Source organism: Procambarus clarkii, chromosome 27 (assembly GCF_040958095.1).
Source record: "Procambarus clarkii isolate CNS0578487 chromosome 27, FALCON_Pclarkii_2.0, whole genome shotgun sequence".
NCBI lineage: Eukaryota > Metazoa > Arthropoda > Malacostraca > Decapoda > Cambaridae > Procambarus > Procambarus clarkii.
Window position 1 is genome coordinate 363,169 of NC_091176.1, and position 18,107 is coordinate 381,275.

Consider the following 18,107-nt stretch of genomic DNA (forward strand, 5'->3'; position numbering starts at 1 on the left):
GCATCATCAGGCAGCATCAGCAGGTAGCATCATCAGGCAGCATCAGCAGGTAGCATCATCAGGCAGCATCAACAGGTAGCATCATCAGGCAGCATCAACAGGTAGCATCATCAGGCAGCATCAACAGGTAGCATCATCAGGCAGCATCAACAGGTAGCATCATCAGGCAGCATCAACAGGTAGCATCATAAGGCAGCATCAACAGGTAGCATCATCAGGCAGCATCAACAGGTAGCATCATCAGGCAGCATCAACAGGTAGCATCATCAGGCAGCATCAGCAGGTAGCATCATCAGGCAGCATCAGCAGGCAGCATCATCAGGTAGCATCATCAGGCAGCAAAGTATGCGTGTTAGCCATTCATTCACCTGGCAGGGAACTGGGTGCGAGCCCAGAGTGGTTCTGCAATTACTGTCTCATTCACACCTCGGTGGAGGCTTAATGCTGCTTGCTTGTGAGGCCGCGTTAATAATAGCCTTACGGCGTCGCATGGGGTGTCAGGCTCCTAGTACAGTGTGTGGGGTACAGGGCTACCAACCCCTTACTTTGAGGTTACCTTGAGGTGCTTCCGGGGCTTAGCGTCCCCGCGGCCCGGTCGTCGACCAGGCCTCCTGGTTGCTGGACTGGTCAACCAGGCTGTTGGACGCGGCTGCTCGCAGCCTGACGTATGAGTCACAGCCTGGTTGATCAGGTATCCTTTGGAGGTGTTTGTCAAATTCTCTCTTGAACACTGTGAGGGGTGGGCCAGTTATGCCCCTTATGTGAAGTGGAAGTGTGTTGAACAGTCTCGGGCCTCTGATGTTGATAATTCTCTTGAACACTGTGAGGGGTCGGCCAGTTATGTCCCTTATGTGTAGTGGAAGCGTGTTGAACTGTCTCGGGCCTCTGATGTTGATAGTTCTCTCTTGAACACTGTGAGGGGTCGGCCAGTTATGTCCTTTATGTGTAGTGGAAGCGTGTTGAACAGTCTCGGGCCTCTGATGTTGATAGTTCTCTCTTGAACACTGTGAGGGGTCGGCCAGTTATGTCCCTTATGTGTAGTGGAAGCGTGTTGAACAGTCTCGGGCCTCTGATGTTGATAGTTCTCTCTTGAACACTGTGAGGGGTCGGCCAATTATGTCCCTTATGTGTAGTGGAAGTGTGTTGAACAGTCTCGGGCCTCTGATGTTGATAGAGTTCTCTCTCAGAGTACCTATTGCAGCTCTGCTTTTCAACGGGGGTATTCTGCACATCCTGCCATGTCTTCTGGTCTCATGTGATGTTATTTCTGTGTGCAGGTTTGGGACCACTCACTCTACTATTTTCCACGTGTAAATTATTATGTATCTCTCCCGCCTGCGCTCAAGGGAGTACAGATTTAGGCTTTACCCTGACCCCTGACCTCTAGCTAGTCTTCCGATTAACGCAACTACTAAAACAAAGTTAACACTTTGTATCGAGATGTTAACTATTACAGTGTTTAGTTTATATAATGTATGTATTGGTGTCGTTAGAACTGTAACAATTATCATTCTTTGTCACGCTTCTTAACTTTTGGGGTGTCTAATGTACAGTATAATTATATTGATCAGTATTAGGCTACTATTATTTTGTCTTCCTTAAATATATAATGTTCTTGAATGTTGTAAACTTATTCAATTATTAATGCACAATCATTTATCAATACGTTATTGATGCGCCTGACAGCTGGGTGGACAGCGCTTCGGATTCAGTCCTGAGGTTCCGGGTTCAATCCCCGGTGGAGGCGGAGACAAATGGGCAAAATGTTTCTTTCACCCTGATTCCTCTGTTACTTAGCAGTAAATAAGTACCAGGGAGTTAGACAGCTGCTACGGGCTGCTTCCTGGGGTGTGTGTAACAAAAAGGAGGCTTGGTCGAGGACCAGGCCGCGGGGACGCTAAGCCCCGAAATCATCTCAAGATGATCTCCTTGAGAACCTCAAGGAGTGCGAACCAACTGCTTGAGTGTGAGGGTGAGTATGGGTGCTGGAATAAGTTCCACGTAAACAAACGCGTCTGGTTCAGTAGACTTTAGTAAGCCAACTTAGAAAGTTAATCAGTTCTTGCAACTTGCAGAGACGCTATGCTATGCAAAATTACCGCATAATGGCACACGCAGGTTCACACATAATAGTTCCCGCCAAAACTAGGGTCTCAAAATAGGGGTTAGGTTTACCCCAACGTTGACGTGTATGATACAAGTTGCAATACGTAACCACATCCTATATTAACAAGGGTCTATACCAATGAGGATGGGTCCATACCAATGTTATAAACTATGGTGATGCGTGGTTAACTTGTACAAGGCCTTCAAGCCTGTGGCGGGCTGAGAATTTGGACAATGTAAGACTACATTTTACATAATAAGTCAAGTCTCCGTTTCCTTCTCAATAGCAGCTTTCATTTAAACTCCAGCCGGGGTCAAGAACCTCGCCCAGAGAGGGTGACAGTCGAATCATGCGGTGTAAGTGAACAAATAGTGTTACAAATTGCAGAATAAGTTACACAAAAGGCTACGTGACCTTATAAGATCTCACCTTGAGGATTATAAGAAGCTGAAGTCTAATGCAGGCCACTTGAGAGGACACGTAACAAGTCTCTGGAGACAGGAGAGATACCAAAGAGCTGGAAGATAGCCAACGTCTTGTCAATATACGAAAAAGGAGATAGACTGGAGGCTGTAAATTACGTTCAAACCATGCAAGGTGATATTATTTATAAAAAGAAAATTGTTTGAAACTTCATCTAGAAAAAAGTGCACTTGAGACAAAGCCATAGAATGATTTAATGAAGGCATGTCAAACCATACAGAATTCTATGATTGGGTGACGTAGGTCAGGCACGACAGTGAAGGGCTGGCATACTGCAGAAACTGATAAAATACTTGGGCATATTGCAGACAGTCCAACAAATGGCTATTAGAATTCATTCACAGCAAGTGCAAAATAGCAGGAGTGGATGTCGAGGCAAAGTAGTCGAGCACAAGATACCATCTTGCAGGGGGTAAACATTACATCAAACATATCTTCTGAGCTACAGTATATATAAACCATGTAACACCAGCGAAATATACAAGCATGACATATGTAAGGAGATCTCTTAGGAATCTGAACACTTTACTCCACACATGCTAGATAAATTCTTCAGTAAATCCGAGATATAACTACGACGTACAAGATATGCAGGAAAGCCAGACACACTGACACGAGACGGGGCCCAACTAGGGGGGGACAGGCTCCTAGCCATTCAAATACATAGGAGCTCCTAGCGCCTATGTATTTAGCCGTCAGATGGCGGCTAAATACCGTATGTATCGAAACATTATACATAACTCTGATTGCGTAAGTCGTGGAGTGTACAAAAATAAAAGCTATGGAAGAAGAAGCCATACAAAGATTCTAAGAAAGTAAATATAACAAACCAAAGGGATTAGCGTAGAACTACATCAGTCATTGAAGGCTGAGACACAGGGTCTAGAAGAGTAGGTGTACTACGCCAACACCCTCCAGGCTCACCACACCAGCATCAACACAATAAAACAAAATCTGTAGAGGCTTCAAATATTTATACAAACACCAATTTTTTTGCAGGGATATGTCTAAGCCTCTGGCAGGCCCAATAATCTAGGAGATGAAGTTTGATCATGCAGATACAAACAGGCAAGTAAACACACACACACACACACACACACACACACACACACACACACACACACACACACACACACACACACACACACATACACAAACCTCAAGGTCAAAAGCAGGTGACGTACCCTGCGGACACCCTGGTGACCCTTAGGCCGGCGTGGTGGAGGAGGAAGCCCACGAGGACCGCGGGGACGCTGTAGCATCCTACCGTCACCGTGAAGATGAGGGCGAACCTCTCGTCCTGGGCCTCACACTGCTCAACACCCACCTGCACCAGGGAGATAGAGTAAGAAAATAAAGTGATGAGGAGAAAACACTAAGCCAGATAGTGAGATAGTAAATAATTATCAAAAGAATGCACCAAGCCAGGAAGACTATGCAACGCCGTTACCGCCTGCATCTGTGAAAGTCAGCTAGGAAGAGCTGGCCTTCACGCCCGCTGAGTTGGCATTCGCGCAGAGACAACAAGAGCTGCGTTGTGAGAAAATTGCTGTATGAGCTGCCAAGGTTTGCGTGACAGACCCGCGCTGACGAGGGTCGCAGTCAGACTCCGTTGACGAGGGTCGCAGTCAGACTCCGTTGACGAGGGTCTCCTCCACACACACACACACACACACACACACACACACACACATAAAAGCTTCACTTTTCTAGCATGTCGTTAACACAAGAGCAAAGGACGTAGAGGTTTAGGCATAGGAAATGTTCCATGCATGGAAATGATACTATATTATTTTGTTAAAAGACATAAAAATAAGTACAGCAAAGCGCCGCAGTTTTCGGAGGTGGTGTTGCCCCAGGTAGTCGCACACGGGAACTCGTCTGCACGTAATCACTGTGACGCCAATTTTGTTATGGACTTCAACTTCCATGACAGCTGGGAAATTCATTCTGACCCCAGCGCATGGATGCCATCCTCCATCACGATGTAAACATTTCTTTCCCAAGTAAAACGTACGGCTTAATTACGTCAGGTGTGCAGATTCCACACAGGTAGAAAATAGTTTCTCATTGTGTGGGACTGGAAGCCTATAACGTTTATTATAGTCCCCTTAAGGTAACAGTGGCCAAGCTATGGCACGTGGCATGCATGCCCCCTCCTGTATTATATAAACACCCCACACCCCCCAAAAAATTATATATATATATATATATATATATATATATATATATATATATATATATATATATATATATATATATATATATATATATGTCGTACCTAGTAGCCAGAACGCACTTCTCAGCCTACTATGCAAGGCCCGATTTGCCTAATAAGCCAAGTTTTCCTGAATTATTATATTTTCTCTAATTTTTTTCTTATGAAGTGATAAAGCTACCCATTTCATTATGTTTGAGGTCAATTTTTTTTTATTGGAGTTAAAATTAACGTAGATATATGACTTAACCTAACCAACCCAACCTAACCTAACCTATCTTTATAGGTTAGGTTAGGTTAGGTAGCCAAAAAAGTTAGGTTAGGTTAGGTTAGGTAGGTTAGGTAGTCGAAAAACAATTAATTCATGAAAACTTGGCTTACTAGGCAAATCGGGCCTTGCATAGTAGGCTGAGAAGTGCGTTCTGGCTACTAGGTACGACATATATATATATATATATATATATATATATATATATATATATATATATATATATATATATATATATATATATATATATATATATATATATATAGGGAAGGGAGAACCACCTCTGGCTGGAAGAAGGGGGACCCATAGCCTCGGAGGAAACCACACATAACGCATTGGAGGGAATGTAGGTCCCCTCCAATACAGTTTCTGTGTGCTTTTCTCCTACCACCCCCTTCCTTTTTTTTTTCCTTTATTGTGTATTTAAAGGTTACAAAACATACAAGACAAATGCCTAAAGGTTATGGATCTCTTGAAGCTCCTCCGCTTCTCGACAGGAACCGAGGACGCAGCAAGCATTATATATATATATATATATATATATATATATATATATATATATATATATATATATATATATATATATATATATATATATATATATATATATATATATATATATAAACTGAAAACTCACACCCCAGAAGTGACTCGAACCCATACTGCCAGGAGCAACGCAACTGGTATGTACAGGACACCTTAATCCACTCGACCATCACGACCGGTCATAAGGAGGTGATAGCCGAAGCTATCACCATTTTTGATAAATATTTGGTGATTTGATAAAATACTATGATTCAAGCTTGTTCGCATTTGTGTTGCGAACAAATCAACACTCATTGACTATGCTGCCCTGCTTTTACATTCCTCAGTGATAACCAATGGGAGAAACTGGAAGTGTCTCAAAATGATGCCCTCAGAACAATGCTGGGAGCACCTATATGGACGCATCGAGAGAATCTAAGAATGAAAACCAACTTTCCAGCCTTAGAAAACAGGGTCAAACAAAGGGTAGCCACCATAACAGCAACACAGCTGTTATGGAGGCAGCGGCTCATGCAGCTAAAGCCTACATTGCCAACATTACAGATGGAAAAAGCCCTGATAAAACTGGACTTCAAAAATGCTTTCAATCTGGTAAGAAGGGATGCAGTGCTCAGTGCGGTTCATCGCTTTTTTTCCTTCCCTCTATTCGTTTGTAAATTCATGTTACAGCAAGAATCTAATTCTGTTATTTGGGGAACATGAAATTGAATCACAAGGTGTCCAACAGGGTGACCCCCCCCCCCCCTAGCTTCCTTTGTTTTCTGCCCAGTCATCAAGGAAGTCACCGATAACCTGTCCAGTGAGCTCAACATTAGGTTTTTGGACGATGGTGCTCAAGCTGGCTCGCAAGACTCCCTCCTGGATGACATAAGAATAATTCAGGAGCAAGGAGCAAGTCTAGGCCTCAACCTGAATTCTTCCAAGTGCGAAATAACCTCCACCAACTAGCACATAATAGAGCAAATAAATTTTGTTTCGCTTGATATTCATACAACCAACCCTGAGGACAGCACACTCCTAGGTGCTCCTTTTGGAAGGAATGCCATCGACGGGGTCCTTGGTAAGAAGATCACTGACCTGAAGAGGATGAACGAGAGGATTGAAGACATCGATGCTCATGATGCACTTTACCTCATCACCAGATGCTTGTCCCTCCCCAGGCTAACCTGCTTTCTTAGATGTTCGTTATCTTTCAACAATATTAAATTAGAAGAGTACGACAGCTTGCTGAAATCAATGCAAGAAAAAGTCCTCAACCTTTCTCTCAGCGACTCACAGTGGAAACAGGCCTCCCTTCCTGTCAGACTCGGGGGCCTTGGCGTGCGCACAGCAACACGAATTATTGCTGTACCAGCGTTCCTGTCCTCTTCAGTGGCACCTGACAACCTGGTGAAGGAAATCCTACCCGAGTACCTAGTTCAACGGGCAGGGGTACATAATCCCAGCTACACAGAATGCACCACCAAATGGGTCTCTCTCGCAGGACCAACACCCCAACCACTGCTTTCTGAAGCCCATAAGCAATCCAGCTGGGATCGCCCCATTGCCGACCAAGAAGCTGCGACAACACCACATGCCACTGCCCGATTTAGAGCTGTAGCAGCTCCCCATACAGGTGACTTCCTATTAGCAACCCCAATGTCAGCAACCGGCACGCGTCTCACACCGCAGGCCCTCCGAATTGCTGTGGCTCTCCGCCTCGCTGCCCCAATCCACGCCGAATACAGGTGTATTTGCGGCGAGGCAGAGGCCGACAGGTATGGACCGCATGGCCTTCTCTGCCAAAGGAAAGGAGGATGGCATGCAAGACACGGCGAGGTTAATGACCTTATATTTATTATAATGTCATATATATATATATATATATATATATATATATATATATATATATATATATATATATATATATATATGTCGTACCTAGTAGCCAGAATGCACTTCTCAGCCTACTATGCAAGGCCCGATTTGTCTAATAAGCCAAGTTTTCCTGAATTAATTGTTTTTCGACTACCTAACCTACCTAACCTAACCTAACCTAACTTTTTCGGCTACCTACCCTAACCTAACCTATAAAGATAGGTTAGGTTAGGTTAGGTAGGATTGGTTAGGTTCAGTCATATATCTACGTTAATTTTAATTCAAATAAAAAAATTGACCTCATACATAATGAAATGGGTAGCTTTCTCAGTTCGTAAGAAAAAAAATAGAGAAAATCTATTAATTCAGGAAAACTTGGCTTATTAGGCAAATCGGGCCTTGGATAATAGGCTGAGAAGTGCGTTCTGGCTACTAGGTACGACATATATATATATATATATATATATATATATATATATATGACATGTACCTAATTGCCTGAACTCACTACTTAGAATGCTATGCAAAACACGATTTGCCTAATAAGCCAAATTTTCCTGATATGTATTTTTCTAAAAAAAATTCTTATGAAATGATGAAGCTTCCTATTACATTATATATGTTTTAATATTTTTTTTATTTGAGTTAAAACTAACGTAGAAATATTACCAAATCTAAACTACCCTACCTAACCTAACCTATCTTAATCTAACATAAACATAACTAAGTCAGTAATTTGTGGTTTTAATATAATATAATAATATTAACTCAAGTAAACCAATTGAAATTTTGTTTGAATACGAAAATCACGGCCTATTAAGCAAATCGGGCCTTGCATACTAGGCCGAGTATTGCGTTCTGGCTATTAGGTACTACATATGTTTATATAAAGATTATCATTACTGCGAACTGAATCGGCGTAGGATTTTTTACAAACCAGAAGTAACAAGATGTATTTACAGATATCTCGCGACGGCTTCTGCGCCAGCTGGCAGGTGCGAGACTATGGGACGCCAGAGTGGGAAGCAAATATAGCAGAACAGCTGACAAAAGGTAATATGGTTCATGTAAATTTCTTTCCACTAGTCACCGATGTTACATCATTAGAGAGAGAGAGAAAGTTATGGGCTAAAGGTAAGGCGATTGGGAAATGTCGAGAGAGAGAGAGAGAGAGAGAGAGAGAGAGAGAGAGAGAGAGAGAGAGAGAGAGAGAGAGAGAGAGAGAGAGAGAGAGAGAGAGAGAGAGAGAGAGACAGAGAGAGAGAGAGACAGAGAGAGAGAGAGACAGAGAGAGAGAGAGAGAGAGAGAGAGAGAGAGAGAGAGAGAGAGAGAGAGAGAGAGAGAGAGAGAGAGAGAGAGAGAGAGACAGAGAGACAGAGACAGAGAGACAGAGAGACAGAGAGACAGAGAGAGAGAGAGAGAGAGAGAGAGAGAGAGAGAGAGAGAGAGAGAGAGAGAGAGAGAGAGAGAGAGAGAGAGAGAGAGAGAGACAGAGACAGAGAGACAGAGAGACAGAGAGAGAGAGAGAGAGAGAGAGAGAGAGAGAGAGAGAGAGAGAGAGAGAGAGAGAGAGAGAGAGAGAGAGAGACAGAGAGAGACAGAGAGAGACAGAGAGAGACAGAGAGAGAGAGAGAGTGTGTGTGTGTGTGTGTGTGTGTGTGTGTGTGTGTGTGTGTGTGTGTGTGTGTGTGTGTGTGTGTGTGTGTGTGTGTGTGAAGGTATATTGCACAAGCCGTGCTGGGGTGTGCAGCGACACTCCGGCAAACATTAACTTTCCCCCAGTCTTTCCCAACCACTTGGGCAAGAGAATTATTCGCCTACCCTGCATCATACCTTCCGAAAAAATGGAATCTAGAAATAACTATCACAAATGTTCATGATATATATATAAGTATTTAGCTCAAAATTATCGACTACAATACATTTTCCGTAATTCTCCCTAGTTTGCTAACCGTTCCACCGCCGCCCACTGGATACACGCTTGGGAACATGGTAAGCAAATTAATAATTGGCTCGAATAGCAGTCTCTCACTCTGTTACCTCACAGGATGTCTATGGGACCCACTACCACTCACAGGATGTCTATGGGACCCACTACCACTCACAGGATTTCTATGGGACCCACTACCACTCACAGGATGTCTATGGGACCCACTACCACTCACAGGATGTCTATGGGACCCACTACCACTCACAGGATGTCTATGGGACCCACTACCACTCACAGGATGTCTATGGGACCCACTACCACTCACAGGATGTCTATGGGACCCACTACCACTCACAGGATGGTTATGGGGTCCACAGCCCTCGCGGGATGGGGGGGACCCACTACTATTTTGTGAGTACACACACTACCATAGTGTGTACAAAGTGTCGAACTTGCCATAACGTTACAGAACAATTTAGGATTTGTGTACATGCGAGTGTCTATCGATTGATGTTTATTTTGCACCGTGATTGTCGTCTGAATCCCGAGAGCTCCTGATATTTGTTTGTTTCGTGATTTTCAAGTACTTGCCAAGTTAAAGCAAGCCTCATTAATTCTGATTTAGAGTTTTGATTTTTCATTTCTTTTATGTATAAAGAATTTGAGTGTAAACAGCCAAGGCAGCCTAGTTAGTTCAGAGCCGGCTGGGCAAATAAATGCCATTTTAAGAAGAGGCTAATAATGAAACGTGTATTCTGCTTTTATTTTAATTATGTTGCATTTTATGAACTTTGTTTTTGTGTTCTTCCTTCCTCTGGTATTTATTAGCTGCTCCTGCAGAGGCTGAGCTATAACTAATTACTGAACACAGCTGGACACGCCTAAGGGAGAGACTAGGTTTGAGCACATTTCAGCAGGTGCTGAGACACTGGGATTATTCTGGAGTTGTGTGTCAATTCCGGACACGAGGTCGTTTATCCCAGAACATTTTTGAGAGCATGCAGTGCCACCGCCAGCATAGTGCAATGGCCGAAGAGCCGGAATAAGTTTGTAAGAATGAGTACCTTAGCCTCCCATTTATTTGTGTGTGGTTGCATGAGGTGGGACACAGGCGAGATGTTGAGTAAAGTATATGGGGTGCACTGGGTGTGGGAACTCATGTACCCCGAGTGAAGAGGCTGACCGCTTGCTGAGGAAGGAGACGCCCGCTAAAGGTGCCAAGCCAGCTGGGTTGAGCTCCCCACTCCACCCCCACCACTGTCTGGGGTTGGTGTAGGAGAGAGGTCCTCCGGGAAGCTGCTTGGGTCCTTATTGCCTGTGTTGTAACCAGGGGAACGTGCAACAACTGACATCTTGTCATAAGACTGACAAGAATAAGAATAAGAATAACAGGTTTGTCAGACAAGACTTGACTTATGTGAACCCAAGCGTGCGTGCTTATGTATGCTTGCTTGTGTGTTCACACGTAAACAAAGTTCCAGTAATCTAGAATTAGACATCGGGAGAGTTGGTGAAGGTTAGTGAGGACTAACCTACGGGACAATCAGAACTTAACTAATGAACTAAATTTAAATCACTAGTTTCTTAACGAAAAGGGATGGCTATAAACCTCAGGAGAAGACGCAAGCACAAACGTTATGCGAGACAAAATCCACAAGTTACTGAGGGACGAGTCAAGAGCCGCGAGGGAGACGACCCTTAAATTCGCACCATCAGAGTAACAACCAAGTGTGAAGACTTAAGTGAGACAAGTGATTGAAATTCATATTGAGAAATATTGCGTGTCAGCAAATTTAGGGTCCACGTAAGATGTGTTCTAGCCCCGAGACACATCCCTGAGGACCTAATATATAACCCAGTGATCACTCATATCTTGGTTTGCCCTCGAAAAACACGCAAATGATAACAAAATGTAACACAAATTTCGTTCCTGGGTAGTAAGTGTTATTTTCTGATTGCTTATGCCTCCAAAATATTGAAAATGTTTATTAATCTCCTCAAACTTTGCTCTGACCTTTCATTAAAACAGCTTAGGGAAGACGTATTGAAGATACTTGACAGCTGTCGACTCCTGATCTAGTTGTGATTTTAAGACTTCTTGAAACAGGTCTTGAAATCAAAGCTGAAACAAAGGCCAAAGCCAAGAATGAGAGGTAATAGTAAAATTTTCAATACTTTGGAGGCATAAGCAATCATAAAACAGCACTTGCTACCCAGGAACAAAAACTACACAGTGTAATCTAAACGTATTATCTAAGGATCAGTAAAAGATAAGTTTGGCAGGGCTGCGTTATCCATCAAGGTGATAAAGAGAATGAAGGGTTGAATTACTAAATTACCAGCTTGATTTTCCAGCGATTGCTTGTCGTGTTTGGCAATCTTGGCACCAAGACGAGGAGCACGAGGTCAAAATCCCTTGCTGAGTGATGGATAGCATTTGTGTGTGCATTATATTGTGTGTGACGAGGCTGCTGTAGTAGGTATGAAGGTCAGACTGTGCTGTAGTATGTAGGAATGTGGAACTGCTGTAGTAGGAAGGAACGTGAGGTTGCTGTATTTACTTAAATGTACCTGAGGGACATCATCTCTCTGGTGGCCTCGACGGGGGCAGGAAGCCGGTGACTTGTCAAAGGTTCCCCGCATTTGCCACTGATGATTCTATCAAGCAGCAGCACGTACACCAGCACCCACAACACGTACACCAGCACCCACAACACGTACACCAACACCCACAACACGTACACCATCACCCACAACACGTACACCAGCACCCACAACACGTACACCAGCACCCACAACACGTACACCATCACCCACAACACGTACACCAACACCCACAACACGTACACCAGCACCCACAACACGTACACCATCACCCACAACACGTACACCATCACCCACAACACGTACACCATCACCCACAATACGTACACCATCACCCACAACACGTACACCATCACCCACAATACGTACACCAACACCCACACCATCACCCACAACACGTACACCATCACCCACAACACGTACACCATCACCCACAACACGTACACCATCACCCACAACACGTACACCATCACCCACAACACGTACACCAACACCCACACCATCACCCACAACACGTACACCATCACCCACAACACGTACACCATCACCCACAACACGTACACCAAAACCCACAACACGTACACCATCACCCACAATACGTACACCAACACCCACACCATCACCCACAATACGTATACCATCACCCACAACACGTACACCAACACCCACCACACGTACACCATCACCCACAATACGTACACCAACACCCACAACACGTACACCATCACCCACAACACGTACACCAGCATCCACAACACGTACACCAACACCCACAATACGTACACCATCACCCACAACACGTACACCATCACCCACAACACGTACACCAGCACCCACAATACGTACACCATCACCCACAACACGTACACCAGCACCCACAATACGTACACCATCACCTACAACACGTACACCATCACCCACAACACGTACACCAGCACCCACAACACGTACACCATCACCCACAACACGTACACCAGCACCCACAATACGTACACCATCACCCACAACACGTACACCATCACCCACAACACGTACACCATCACCCACAACACGTACACCATCACCCACAACACGTACACCATCACCCACAACACGTACACCATCACCCACAACACGTACACCAGCACCCACAACACGTACACCATCACCCACAACACGTACACCAGCACCCACAACACGTACACCATCACCCACAACACGTACACCAGCACCCACAACACGTACACCATCACCCACAACACGTACACCAGCACCCACAACACGTACACCATCACCCACAACACGTACACCAGCACCCACAACACGTACACATGCCTAATATTTGAACTTTATACTCTGGCCTCTTAGAAAACTCGTTTGCCTCGTAATATTTAACAAAAAACAAACTATATGACGAAATATATAGCTCACCTTGACCCAGTGATGAGTGCAATAACAGTGAAAACATATACTATGATAACTACAACCACTTCATACCGTGAAGACAATTACACACCATACTACCCATACTGTGAAGTCAGTTTACACTCAATAATATCGGTATTGAAACGTCATAGATGGCCTATCAGGCGCTGAGGACATTCATGAGGCGTACGGTGACCTTGGCGCCGCGGAGGTGGAGTCATATCATGCTGAAGAGGTAACAGTTTGTGCACCAGGTGGCCGGGGAGCAGGAAATATCAGGGTGAGAGTAAACACATAGTGTGAGGCTGACACACACCGCTAGATGATAACGGTCAATATAACTAGCTCCTAGGCCAGTGTGGTGGATTGTTGTGGTGGTGAGGGGTGATGGTGATAGGGTGTGGTAGTAGTGGTGAAGGAATGTGGTAGAGGCGGGATGTGGTGGGGTTGATGACGTCAGGGATGCTGATAGTGAGGTGGACTCTCCCCTACGCGGGAACGGACACGTAGCACGTTTTCTTTAGAAACATGATTGGGCGTACACACGGAGAGAAGCCTCATTGCTACCCCCTCAAGGAGGGTAGCAATGGCCTAAGCTTCTCTATCTTGAGGTATGTGTTTTATGTCTCTCATTCACACGCACACACATGCTCACGACTGGTGTACAGGCTCCCAAGTCATCAGGGCTGCTCTGTAAATACTACAATTAGAAGTACTGTATGAAGTGTTTCCCCACCTCTTCACTTGTTTATATAGTATATTTCCTACGACAGTCGTCGCCATTCATGATCACACTAACCATTATACAAATATTTTCTTTTGTCCGTGTACAAGGTCAGAGATTTCTTCACTTCTTAGTTCATTCCCATTATTCAGTCCATGACAACGGGAAAAATATTTATAATTTCACCGTGCCTTAGTTTCAACTTGTGTTCCCATGTTAGTTATCTACCTATGAGAAATATACTCTGCCCTTACCTACCCTCCTATACCTAGGAGGCCTGGTCGGGAACCGGGCCGCTGGGACGTTGAGCCCCGAAACCATCGCAAAGTAAGGTTAATTGTTAATTTAAATTTGTATTTTGTATGCGGTGTAGTCACCTCGTTGTGCCTGCGGGGGTTGAGCTTTAGCTCTTTGGTCCCGCCTCTCAATCGTCAATCAACTGGAATGTGTGTGTGTGTACTCACATATTCACCTATTAGCATGTGGGTGCATGTAGGGGTGAATACTACGCCTACACACTCCCGAGCCAACACAACGGAGCCTACACACAACACAGCCAACACAACAAAGCCTACATGGAGCAACAAACCTGGTCCGACACACGTAAACCATATACCTGACCCTATACACCTAAGCCAACACCTTTAGATCAAGAAACGCCAGTCTGCATATGTGACCGTAGACGGAAATGCCTCAGAATGTCTGGCGTACCACGCCGGGAGCCACAATGGTCAGTCTGTAAATCGGTTCCGTTCTTGAGGTGCACAAATTACGTGAATAACGGATTATGCTGATCATTACCAGCTAACCAATGTTGGCAAACTATGGTGTAAATTCACATTATCCCTCGAGTCTCAGATGATGAAAGCCGTCTTAAGTTGGAAAACTGGTCTAAGAAATGGTAAATAAATGCGGTCCAGGGTGAGGCATGCTAATACAAACCGTAAACAAGGAGGCAAAAGTAGTGAATAGAACCGATGAAGGTAAAAGGAAAGACCTCAGAGTAAGTTGGTGCTAATAATCTGAAGCCAAATTAAGCAAGTATCTCTCTCTCTCTCTCTCTCTCTCTCTCTCTCTCTCTCTCTCTCTCTCTCTCTAGAATAAAGGATTCGAACCCGCGTGCGACGGGATGTTCAGCAGGTGTGGAGAGCAGCAATATGTGACACGCTATAACAACCGCCTAATATTAGAGCTCTAGTACTACTCAGCACACAACTGCTAGAACTACTCATGCGAACAACTGAACAGACACGTATACTGTTACAGATGACTCTACAAATTTTATATTCGGAGCTTGGTGATATATTTTAGTGTGAGAATGTTGACAACATTGTCTGTATCAGACGAATTGGGAAGCACCCATCTGATAAAGTAAGGTTGTTGGGTACGTTGTTCGGGGTGATGTCAGGGGTGATTAGAACGGGGGAGCCGTTGGGAGGAAAGGACTGGTTAGGGGGTTGGATAGTGTAGGGGGGGGGGGTGGCGCGACCTAGAAGCGGGTTGCAGTGTTGCATATAGGAAAAATATGTATATTACGGGGGTTATGATGATCATGAATCTATGACCAAATTCTTATGTTCAGAGTTAAGTTAGTAATTCCTAAGCATCGTGTTGTAAGTTATCTCCTGGCCCCAGTCCGGTGATTACTCACACATAAATGACATGACATTTATTGAGCGTCAACAGAACGGTGACCAACCAAGGTCTTGAGAGAGAGAGAGAAGTTGAGATTACTGGAGCGAGTTGTAATGTGGACCAACACATTCTTACTTATTTAATTTTCAGCATCACCGGTAATTCTACCATAAAACCAGCCACCCAAAGAATAAGTAACATTCAAGACTTATCAACCCCCACATGCGTTCCACGTGCTCATTACAACCACTGAAGATACTCTTCAGTCACAACTCTTATCCACAGATTCCTCTTTCATGGTTGTTAACTCACTTTATGACTGCTGGAGAATTGGAAGGTGGTGTTGCGGTCCCAGCAGCGGGTGTTGTTGAAGGGGTTGTGGGCGGGCGGTGGACGGGCAGTGTGGTTGTGGTGGAGGGTGGTTGAATCGTCACACAGGTGGCTGTACAGACCTTCCACCTTGAACACGTGCACCAGCTGGGGCCACCCGAAGACTGTGCCCGCGAAGAGCATCGACTCCACTACACCAATGATGAAGATGACTACCCGCCTCGTTAGTGAGAGCTCCATGAGAGGGTCTTGCTTGCAGTGCATGATGGTGGTGGTGGTGATGATGGAGGAGACAGGTGGTGGTGGAGGCGACAGGTGGTGGTGGTGGTGGTGATGGAGGCGACAGGTGGTGGTGGTGGTGATGGAGGCGACTGGTGGTGGTGGTGATGGAGGCGACAGGTGGTGGTGGTGGTGATGACAGGTGGTGATGGTGGTGATGATGACAGGTGGTGATGGTGGTGATGACAGGTGGTGGTAGTGATGGAGGCGACAGGTGGTGGTGGTGATGACAGGTGATGATGGTGGTGATGATGACAGGTGGTGATGACAGGTGGTGGTGGTGGTGGTGGAGGCGACAGGTGGTGGTGGTGGTGATGGAGGCGACAGACGGTGGTGGTGTAGAAGCCGGTTTGGATCACCCAGCAAAGCCTATATTCTCACACCTCACTCGCTGGTGGGGAGAAAAAATATTTTGTTCCGGTGACAATTAATACAAATTACAAAAGTTAAAATAATAATAACACTGTTAAAGATAATAATAATAATATTAATATAACGTCTGCAACAGTCACAAGAACACTGATGAAGACCACAGACAACAACAATAATGATGATGGCTTTAGACGTTCAATTATTAGTCTATTTCTTGTGCAATTCTACTACTAATAATGGATCCAACTGAATGGTGGTCATTGGTTAGGTTAATCTAGAAAATGATAAACTATAAAATATATTCAACAACAACTCATATTAAAAATATTAAATTTTACATTAATTAATAACTTTAATTATTTATTCCTTCTGTAACTTTATTCATAAATTGCCTATGATAATTATGCATTATATAAAAATGGCATACTCATTTATGACATGATGCTGAATACACGATAAGAGACAATACAAACAACAGTAATTGTTTCAATTCTAAAGACATTAATAGATACATTACAATAGACAAGATATAATTTGTAGTAATATACCTTTCCTAGTGATCAACCCATCCTCCTGAAACGATAGTACTTATAGTAACTATTTGATCGAAAGTACCAAAATGTAGTGATGGACCACCAGAAATTTACTTTTGTACTTTTAAGTTTATAGTTCGGAAAACTAAAACTAAAAACAAACTTAAAATATTCCTAGACCTATCATAGCACATATATATGTACTTTATTAGACCTAAAATAGCGTGTATTATACCTAGGATTACTGGGAAAGGCTAGGTTAGGTTTTATATATTTATGTTGCTGTTAGAAAAGTTTTCCATTTGGCCAAATTTAATAACACCGTACATAAATTTAACTTTTTGGTAGTCCATCACTATATATATTGGTACTTTCGGCCAAATAATTACTGTGAGTACTATCATTTTAGGGGTGATGGGCTGTAGTGATATGTAGCTTAATAAGAATTTTTAATGAGGCTTTTATTTACTAACAATGCTTGAAATATGATGCACGTACAGTACTGCACTTACAAATACTTAATAACGTGAAGCACCCAGTGAAGGGTATGCTTAGTGTATAACCTTTATTTTGTTGATAACAGCATAGGGCATAATGTCATAATGTTAAACTAACAATAATATAAAATGAATGATTAAGGGTAAGTACTGACCAAATTAAAATTGTACTTCATTATATATATATAATATATATATATCGGCTTAGGTGAAGTTAGGGAAGGATTTTGTCTTTATTATTAATTATTTTATATTCGTTGTGCTTTTGTAATGGATGAGCAGTTCACAGTACTATATATGTACAACACAATATGCAGAG

At 43.7% G+C, this 18,107-nt stretch overlaps 1 protein-coding gene across 5 annotated transcripts in view; it reads right to left on the reverse strand.

The window, feature by feature from the left end:
• Positions 1 to 16,663, reverse strand: part of LOC123762700 (equilibrative nucleobase transporter 1) — a 32,703-nt gene extending 16,040 nt beyond the window's left edge. For 2 of the 5 annotated variants that reach the window (XM_045749397.2, XM_045749395.2), the window contains exons 1-3: positions 16,090 to 16,663; positions 3,775 to 3,917; positions 2,537 to 2,624 (exon numbers count right to left, since the gene is read on the reverse strand). In XM_045749397.2, the coding sequence (XP_045605353.1) occupies positions 2,537 to 2,624; positions 3,775 to 3,917; positions 16,090 to 16,371 (513 nt within the window). In that variant the 5' untranslated portion in view covers positions 16,372 to 16,663. The remainder of the gene's footprint in view (positions 1 to 2,536; positions 2,625 to 3,774; positions 3,918 to 16,089) is intronic. The other 3 variants (XM_045749396.2, XM_045749398.2, XM_045749399.2) reach the window with 3 other exon arrangements.
• Positions 16,664 to 18,107: the final 1,444 nt, after the last annotated feature.